At 24.4% G+C, this 10279-nt stretch overlaps 1 protein-coding gene across 1 annotated transcript in view; it reads left to right on the top strand.

The window, feature by feature from the left end:
- Window positions 1–9554, top strand: part of LOC100210600 (26S proteasome regulatory subunit 10B) — a 24732-nt gene extending 15178 nt beyond the window's left edge. Inside the window, exons 6-13 of the mRNA XM_065788677.1 lie at window positions 1546–1612; window positions 2474–2530; window positions 6446–6507; window positions 7035–7073; window positions 7747–7828; window positions 8995–9075; window positions 9155–9226; window positions 9334–9554. Coding sequence (XP_065644749.1) covers window positions 1546–1612; window positions 2474–2530; window positions 6446–6507; window positions 7035–7073; window positions 7747–7828; window positions 8995–9075; window positions 9155–9226; window positions 9334–9452 — 579 coding nt within the window. The 3' untranslated portion in view covers window positions 9453–9554. The remainder of the gene's footprint in view (window positions 1–1545; window positions 1613–2473; window positions 2531–6445; window positions 6508–7034; window positions 7074–7746; window positions 7829–8994; window positions 9076–9154; window positions 9227–9333) is intronic.
- The last annotated feature ends 725 nt before the right edge of the window (window positions 9555–10279 follow it).

Here is a 10279-nt window from a genome sequence, read left to right as displayed (position 1 = left end):
TTTTATTATTTTTTTCAAATATGAACTAAATTTTATTTTGAAAAAAATATTTTTTTCATGAAACGTAAAACATTTGTTTATTTTCTTATGATTTTATATTTAGTTTTTGGTTATTTTATTAACTGTTAATACATTTTTTCTTATTTAATTTGTGAACTCTTTTTAATAATGTTTTTAAACAATTAAGTTTTTTTTTGTTATTTATCAGTTACCGATAACATATTCGTGATCATAATTTATTTTCATAAATTAAATGAACGTCATTTAAACTTTACGTTATGGAATTAACAATAAACAAAATATCTTATTAATAAAATATTTACATCAAAATAAATCGTGCATTTTTTAAATTTATTATGACTAAAAATAATTTTTATATTTAAAAGGAATTTATATATTTAATTCCTTAAGATAAAACTTAAAACACTTTTTTTTTTTAACTAATTTTTAATAACAAAAAAAAAATTATGAAACAAACTGTTTCTTTAACAAAAAAATCTATTATTTTACAATTGCGGTTAAATGCTTTTACTTACGACTTTATTTCTTCTGAATAAACGTCACGTTAACGATAATCAAAAGATAATTTAAATATTCTAAAAGATATAAGTTTTTGCGTAGCGCAAAACTGCTGAACGCGTAGGCAAATCGCCTTTTCGCAAGCAAAATGCGAGCTGCGTAGCGCTTCTTAACAAGGCCTGATATAGGGAAAGGTGTTGTACCTTGTATTGTATAAATTTATCTTGAACATTTATACAATATAAGAAACAATAAATTAACACCATGTATTGTATAAATGTAAAATAAACCTTCTAGTTGGTATTATGTTGTTTAACACCTTTGTATAATATTTATTGATAAATATATTGTTATTGCTGTTGTTGTTATTGTAGTCAAAAAGATTTTTCCATAAACTGTAGTTTTAAAGAGAATGTTAATAAACCAGACCAGAAAAAGTTTAAAAACTTGAATAAAGTTATAGTTGATGTAGTAGCACCCCCTTGTAGCAGCAGGCCATAAGATAGTCGATGTAGTAACAATAACAGAGTAATACTCTTCCAACACTAATAGTGGCTGCTTGCAGTCTTGTTGAAAGTGAAGATGTTAAACACACACACACACACACACACACACACACACACACACACACACACACACACACACACACATATATATATATATATATATCAATAGTCAAGAGCACAAAGGGAATATGTCCACAAACCATTGTTTTAAGAAATCTGAATTTGAAAGTTTGATAATCTATAAAAATTCAAGATATTTTTAAATTGTCATGATTTTTAACTCAATGCATTCTTCAATTAATTATGTCTTGATTTAAACTATTTTATTTTCATTTGTTTTACATATTTTAAATGAAATGCGCACAATAACTCAAAACCATAAAATGTTGGACGTATTACCTTTGTGCTCTTGATCATCGATATACATACATATATTAGAATGCTTGCACAAGAATGATGCATTAGATATATACAACAAAAAAACTTTGTTTTTTTCATTGTTCTTTAATTTTACTATTAGGTAGTTTCCAGTGCTATTGTTGATAAATACATTGGAGAAAGTGCACGACTTATTCGTGAAATGTTTGGTATGTATATTAATCTTAAGTTTTTATTTGATTTTTTCATTTAATTTAAATAATAGATAAGTAATGTAACCAAAAATCATGTGGCTCATAATTAATGTTTTATGATTGTATATTATAATCATTTTAGTTCTATATTAAAGCTATCATGCAGCATAATTTTAGTTTTTTACTACAACAATAAATTTAAATGTCAAACTATATATATACAACCCTCGGAATTAGGAAAAGTGAGGTCGGCAATAATTTGCTGCCCTCAATCTTTTAGAGGTCGGTGTCAGGTCGGCTAAAAAAATTTGATACAAAGGTCTTACCATAAAACATTGAATTAGGGTCAGCATTGCCGAATATATATATATATATATATATATATATATATATATATATATATATATATATATATATATATATATATAATATATATATATATATATATATATATATATATATATATATATATATATATATATTATTTATATTGTTTTTTATTATACTTTTTTTATAATTATTTTTTATATTTGTATATTGTTATACAAATAAAAAGTGTTATCAATAAATAAATGATTTTGCATATTTTAATTTTTATATTAGTATTTTTATGTTAGCATATTATAACTTTTGTTATACAAACAAAAAATGTAAAAAGTATAATATTCCATATTTGTTGTTATTACATTTTGCATCACATTTATTTGCTTTTATATCACCAAGTATATTTATTTATATCATTTTTTTTCATATTAAAATTTTTATTTTAATATGAAATTAAAGTTTGTTTTATAAGTATGTTATGATGTTTTAATCAAAAAACAAATATCAATTTATTGATATTTGTTTTTTGAGTTAAAATAATTATTTTTTAAGCTTATGCTCGTGACCATCAACCTTGCATAATATTTATGGATGAAATTGATGCAATAGGTAATTTTTTTAGTCAATTTCAAAACAATTGTTTTTAATACTTTACCAAATATTCTATTTTCTCTGTACAAGTTGTAAAAGTTGCATTTTTCTTTTACAAGAGACAAAATTTCTGATAATTAAATTTTACTATTTAATTAATATTTTTTAATCATGTAACAAATAGTCTTATTAATTTGAATCTCATTGATTTGAAATATTATAAAATTGAAATATTTTAAAATACTCTAAAGAAAGATAAAAAATATATACACTGAAATATCTAACAGTTTTTACACCAGTATTGAGCATTGCTGTTTGTTAGTTTTTAATTTATTTTTTTTAGAAATTATGTTGTTAGGGTAGCACAAATGTTTTGATCATTTTTTATATAGTTATATGCATGATACAGGTTGCCTTGTTTTGCAATTGCAATATTTAGTTATGCTCAAGTCATGTTTGCTTCTATCATTAACAAAAATGCTTCATTTTCATAAAAGCATCAAATACTCTACATACTTAATTAATCAAATACATACATACTTATATTTTGTTGGTTGCTTTAACTTTTCTGTTTTGCTTCTTTTATTTAATGAAACTTTTGAAATAAATAATAACTTATTTGAAGAGTGAGTTTATTAAAGTTTGCTATATACTTAGTTCTAGTAGAACACTTTTGGAAATCTTTTTTTTTTTTTTGAAGGAGGAGGAGGAGGGGGAGGTAAAGCAAAAGCAATCACATATATATAAATTATTTTATTGAAACATTTTGGTCAAAAAATAACCATTATATATTTGTCTTCACGAAGTTTGTATAATAGATTGGCAGTTTAAAAGTTATGTAATAATAGATAAAATAATAGATTGGCAGTTTAAAAGTTATGAAATATTTGAGTTTAAACAATTTATTAAAAACATGTTTTTGCAATACCAACTATGAATACCGAACATGAATTATTTCTTACAACTTTTTTTATGACAAAAAGTGGCAAAATGTTTATGATGCATGATTATTTTTATATATTATATTGTTGTATTATTATTATTGATATTATTATTATATATATTGAACAGTAGATTTACATAAGCAAATGATTGGAGGTTATTTCGGGATGGTTTATTTGATACCTAATAATAAAGGTTAACAACAACAAAATATTAAAAACTGTCTGCTACTGATGCATAATACTGAGAATTATATTTACATTAAACTCTTTTGAAAAGTCTGAACAAAAAAAAATAATTTTAATTCAAACTTATAATGATAATTAGTAAAATTAAAAAACAATAGCAAAAAAAGTTGATAATATAAAATTCCAAATTAGCATTTTGAATCACTTGTTAAATTGATGTGTCAATAACTACATAAAATAATGTTTGAATATTTAATGTTTATTTAACTAAATATATATATTTTTTTGTCTTTTTCTGATTGATCTTTTATTTTTGTTTCTTAAAATTTTGATTCACAATTCTCTTTAGTGTTTTTAAATCTTTTAAGTTCATCAGGTGTCATTTGGCTTTGCCTATATATTCTTCCAAACCCTTATTTTATGGAGCTAGTATTTTTGGTTCTATAGGAATCTGGTTGATTCAATATAAAAAGGTAGTTATTTTTGAAAAAAGGATTTTAAACTTGTAAATTTTTTTTTCAAAAGTGGAGAGAGGATGTGAGTTGTAAGATATAGTTTTTCCATGTTGAAATTAAATATCAACACTCTCAAAATATGTTATAGTTAACGTTACACAGTTTAACAAGTAATTTTTTTTTGAAGTAGTATGAAAAGGAGGTATGTAATGAAAAGGAGGTATTTAACAGGATTATAAAATAGTTTTAAAAGACTATAAAATATAAAAATAACTTGCCCTACCACTATAGAAAATTAACAGAAAACTAGTTAAAAAAAAACATGAATAACCACTTGAATTGATATATACAAAGAATGAAAAAGGTAAAGCATTAACTGAGTACTGTGTAGCATTTTATAAGTATTAAGTTGTCAAACACAGCATTACAAAGTCTTTAATAAAACCCTGTTGTAGATTGCCTGTAACTATTGATAATGTAACTCAATTAGGAAAAGACAAGTTTAAAAAAACTGAAACTATTATTTGACTTAATTATTTGGCTTGATTTTCGACTTGAAATAAGTAAATTAAGTCAGAAGGATGTGTTATTTACACATCCTTCTGAAATCTTAAGGAAAATCTTGAAAGCAATCTTAACCAAAAAAGTAAACTTGTATCTAAAGTCCCTATTATATGAAGAAAAGTTGGTTGGTTAAGATTTACCAGAATATGACTCATACTGAGAAATAAAATTGTTTAACTAGGTAATGAAGGTTTTAAAATGATTAATTGTCAACAAATTATAAGTGTATTTATCAATAACATGCGATATGGTTTTAGGTTAGGAAAGGGATCAACTGATACAATATTTATTGTAAGGCAAGTTCAAGAAAGATTTTTTGAAAATGAAAAAGGGTTGTGAAAGACATTTATGGACCTTTAGAAAACTTTTGACAAAGTACTAAGAGAAGTATTCTATGCAGGTGATATATGGTTGATTGCAGACAGGAAGCAAGACACTGCCTAAAGTAATAATAAAGATAAGATAAGGTTTAATAAAAAATATATAACATAACTTTGATATTAATGCAATCAAAGAAATATAACATTTAAAAGTTTTCAAAGAAAATTAATTCAATAAAAAAAAACATAAATTGAAACTATTTCATTAAGATGATGTAAATTCCAATTGTAAAACAACAAAGCACAGTTTCACTTAATTAAAAAAAATTAAGAAAAATGTAGCACTATTTTGGTTGTGTAGCTTGGCTTTGTAAAAACCAGATGTGCACATACCTAGTTTACCAACATGCTTGCAGTACTTTTTTGCTTACGTCATTTAAAGGCCTGATTTTTTGTGTGTGTTTCCTTTAACTAAAGAAATATGAATATATGGCAATATTTAAGTTACAAATTTTATACAGCATATAATATTCAAAAGAAACCTTGTTGATTTTTTGATGATTATTTTTTGTTCATTATAGTTTTTTTAATAATTTTTTTTTATGATTTTTTTGTTGATTTAAATTATTTCATTGATATAAAAATACAGTGAGAACAGAATTTAATCATACAAAGTAATTTTTGCATTTTATTTTGCAAAAACTTGCTTTTATCTTGATTAATAATGAAAATAACTGAATCAATTTTTTTTAAATTTATTATGGCTATTTCTTACTTATAATTAATCAGTAAAAATATAAGGAAATGTGTTTGTTATAGAATTTTTGATTTTTTACTTACACAGGTATTAATTTGTGTGCACGAAGATTAATTGTACAAAACTATTTCATTATTTATTATGAATATTTATAGTTTTTTTAATTTATAAAATATCAGGATGAGGATGAAAGTTGAAGACAACCTCATGGGATGATAGAGAAATTTTAGGAATGGTTCAAAAAAACCGGTTTGAAAGTGCAAAAAATATAGCAAATATAGCAAAAAATATAATATAAAAAATATAGCAATTATTTTATGTGCAAGTGTATTTATCCCCTTTGTTTTGTTTCAAGTTCTTAACCAGGTAATTCCAAAGCATAAAAATAAATTTAACAACTTTTGAAGGTTTTTTACCAAATGAATAATTGGAGGGAAAAAAAACTCTTTATAATTACTGCATGATACAGTAATACATTTAAAGATGTTGATTTTATGGAAAAATTACTTTGTACGATTAAATTCTGTTCTCACTGTATATTGTAAAAAGGATGTTTTAATAATAAATTTTTTAAAATAAGTTTCATTGTTCTTTTGATCATGTTGTCAGGATTATTAAAGCTATTGAGGAATGTGTTTATGGAGGAGTAATCTTGAAATCAATATTTCAATATATATGTATTGTTATATATTTCTATTAAAATAAAGGTGGTAGGCGATTTTCTGAGGGTACATCAGCAGACAGAGAAATTCAACGTACTTTAATGGAGGTAACTTTTATATTTTATTTACAGCTTTTTTTCTTGCTTTTTGTGTATGTTAAGATTATTGCTCATAAACAGCTAATGTGTAGATTAATTTTTGCAGATCACTAAGTTATCATAAGGCTTTTTCATATCGAGCAAAAAATTGGAGGTTTAATATCTGAAATGTCTTATTATTAAACCCTGAACTGATATCATTGGTGGCTTTTCAGGTTGGCCTTGATTTGCAGTATAAGATATATATCTCATAATATCATATTAAAATAGCCATCCGCAGGGCTTCAATATATACAACAACTGAGGGATTGGGTTGGGCAAGTTTAATTTAGAGTTGAAGGACATTTTTTTATTTGTCTGGAAGACTGTCTAGATTAAAGTCAGCGTTTTAAAACTCTAAGTCTGCTAAATATATTAGGGCAGTGCACACCTAAGTTAGTAAAGATAATATATACTCATATATAAAGAGTATTTTTTTGTTACACTTTAACTGTTTTTTTGTCTTTTTTTTTTTTTTAAAATAACATTTTATTTAGCTGCTAAATCAAATGGATGGTTTTGATGTTCTTGGAAAGGTAAATGCAATTTTTGCAAATATGTGACTTCTTGTAATGTGAGCATAATTCTTTAAATATTTTAAATTTTTTGTTTAAGTATTAGATTTATTTTAATTTAAATTTTTTAATAAGAATAATAATGAAAATATTATGATATGAATAAAATAAATATGAACCAAATAGTTAAATAAAAATGATTAAAGAAATAATTATGATGTAAAACAACATACAAGAATATGTTTCTGTTGAAAGTTGAAATTAAGTTTTTAATTTAAGTACATGTATTACATAGCAAATGTAGATTTATTAAAAACAGTTGAAATTATGCAAGAAAAAAAAAATTCCTGAATAAGCATTCAGGAATTTTTGTCTATCGCCTTTTTTTAAAATACTAATGATATTTTAAAATATCATAATGATAAATATTTAAATAAATTATTTAACATAAAATTAAATAATACTTTTAATATTGTAATAACGTGGTGTAGTGGTTACAGTTCTAACTTCAAAACTGGAGGTCCGTAGTTCGAAGCCGGCTCTGGCCGTATATGCATCATTGGTAAAGAAGGAGGCATGAACTTCCTGGAAGGAGGCATGAACTTCCTGGTGACTTCTTGTAGCATCTTATTAATTAAAAAAAAGTGAGAATATTATTTTAATATTTATAATTGTTTTTTTTTTTATTATTCAGGTTAAAATTATAATGGCAACAAATCGTCCAGATACTCTTGATCCAGCTCTTTTACGACCTGGTCGTTTGGATAGAAAAATTCGTAAGGATTCATTTTTCATTAATTATAAATGAATAATTAATTTTATTCATTACAGCTGAAAAATTAGAAATGAATAATTAGTTTTGTTCATTACAAATGAATAATTAGATTTAATAGTTTGTTTATAATTGTTCACTACAAATAAATTTTAAAGTTTTTTATTTAAATTTAAAAAAAAAAAATTTTGTTTTACTTATATAATATTTGTTTATATTGGTAACTTTTTATAAATATTTTATGTAAAGACATAATTATTATGAATATAAATAAGGACATAAAACATAAGTTATATTTGTAACTTTAATAAACAAATGCTTGAAGCATAAATTGAATAAATCCAGTGAACTTTGTTTGGTTGAAATAAATTGTAGAACGTCCTTTTTTGAGGAAATTTTGGAGTGAAATAAATTTATTAAGTTATTTATGAAGTGAAATGAAAATTTATACTATACGTCATATAGAAAATATTTAAAAATAAAGTTTTGCATCTAATGTCTCATAATATCATTTCTTGATTTTGCTAAGGTGTTTGAGAAACTTTCTATCACAAAATTGCCTTTAAAACTTGAATCCAATAGAATTATTGTTTAGCAATTTTGTTTTTTTATTGATTTATAATATTAAATTTTTTATTTCATCTCCTTCTAATCTTTACTCTATTTGTCTTCACTTCGGTTTTAATTTCCTTGTTTAGCTAGTGTTGCTGCAGGTCTGTTTAAATTATTTAGTCCCTGAATATCTGGCGACAAATTTTTTATTCAATTAATAATTTTATTTGTAAAATAATTGCTTATAAAAATGAAATAGTGGTAATTATGTAAAAGCTTTTTAACTATAATGCTTGTAAATCACCTATCAAATCATCTATCAAATCACCTATCAAATAAAGTATTGTCTTGTTAATTTGCTTCTGACAAATCAACACAGACTGTGATGTACTTTTGTATATTATTAGCAATTATTTGTATATTGTTAGCAAGCAATTGTGTATTTTTAGCAAACAATTGTGTATTGTTAGCAAACTTTTATATTGGATATAACAAGGTTTAACTAGTTCTTTAATGCTTTTAATTTATTGAGTTTTTTAGATTTGTTAAGCACTTTTTTCATAACTTAACATTTTTTTTTTGTATTGAGTAAATTTCCAATTTTTTTTCTTATAAAAGATATCGATCTTCCAAACGAACAAGGTAGAATGGATATCTTAAAAATTCATGCTAACCCTATAACAAAACACGGGGAAATCGGTGAGATATATCTTTTTAGTTAAATTTTCTTTTTCTTCTAGTGCGCTACAAAATGTTAAAAAAAATTTTTTATTTGCAGATTATGAGGCAGTGGTAAAGCTGTCAGACGGATTTAACGGTGCCGATTTGAGAAACGTTTGTACCGAAGCAGGTTTGTAAAAAATCATACTTTTTCTATCGTGTATTTTGTATCATCGTGTAACTTTTTACACCATGTATCTTATAAGTAGTTGATGTTTTTGTTTTTGGTTTTCTCAGGTATGTTTGCTATACGTGCTGAACGTGATTATGTTGTTCAAGAAGATTTTATGAAAGCAGTACGAAAAATTAGCGATAACAAAAAACTGGAGACAAAGTTGGATTATAAACCTGTATAACCAATCTGCACTGCAAGTTATGCACTGTTTATGTTCAATACGGATTTTAGATTGTTTGTCATAAGTTTATTACTAAATCGAAAACCCTAAATTTACTTTTAACTTGGTCATTATTTGTTACTTGTTCATAATACATCATCATACATCAAAGACTAAAATTTTATAAAGTTGCGGAAGACAAAAAAAAAGCAAGGGTATTCATAATATGCATAAATATTGAACCTTTACTTAAGAATCATTTAGGTTTAGCTATCATTTCTATTTTCAAGCCAGGTATCGTCTTTTGGCAGCCCTGTCCTATTCTTAGTTTTTTTTAACATTTAACGAATAATCATTTAATTACTACAGTGCATCATCTTTCGTGCAATTTCGCACGAGCCAGCATGGCTAGTTGTTGATAGGTTTACGGAACACACCTGTCCCGTTTAATTAACGCCCGTTCCGTTTAATTTACCTAACTATGTATACGTAACAACTTTTACATCAGCCAAAATATGATTTTATTTGTACTTTCATTAAAGTTTAGTTTTGAGAACCATTTGTAACCATTATTAGAAATTCAGGACCATCTTTAGGATAATTTACTTTCATTCCCAACACAGTTAGCCCATAATAAAGGATCATCTTTAGATATGTCAAACAATGTTTCTATGGTATAGCATTATGAGTAATTTATACAATTTTTTTTTGTTACTAAATTTTTTAATTAAAGTTTTTTTTTTATGTTACTAAGTCTAAAAAACTGGTATTCTCGGTTTATTTTGATGTTAAGCATGACGACAATTAAAAGTTCTAAGAGTCACAAAACAAAATTTTAAAAATTACGA

This window comes from Hydra vulgaris, chromosome 01 (assembly GCF_038396675.1).
Source record: "Hydra vulgaris chromosome 01, alternate assembly HydraT2T_AEP".
Taxonomy (NCBI): domain Eukaryota; kingdom Metazoa; phylum Cnidaria; class Hydrozoa; order Anthoathecata; family Hydridae; genus Hydra; species Hydra vulgaris.
The sequence above is the reverse complement of the archived record's forward strand: the minus strand, read 5'-3'. Positions and strand labels throughout refer to the sequence as shown.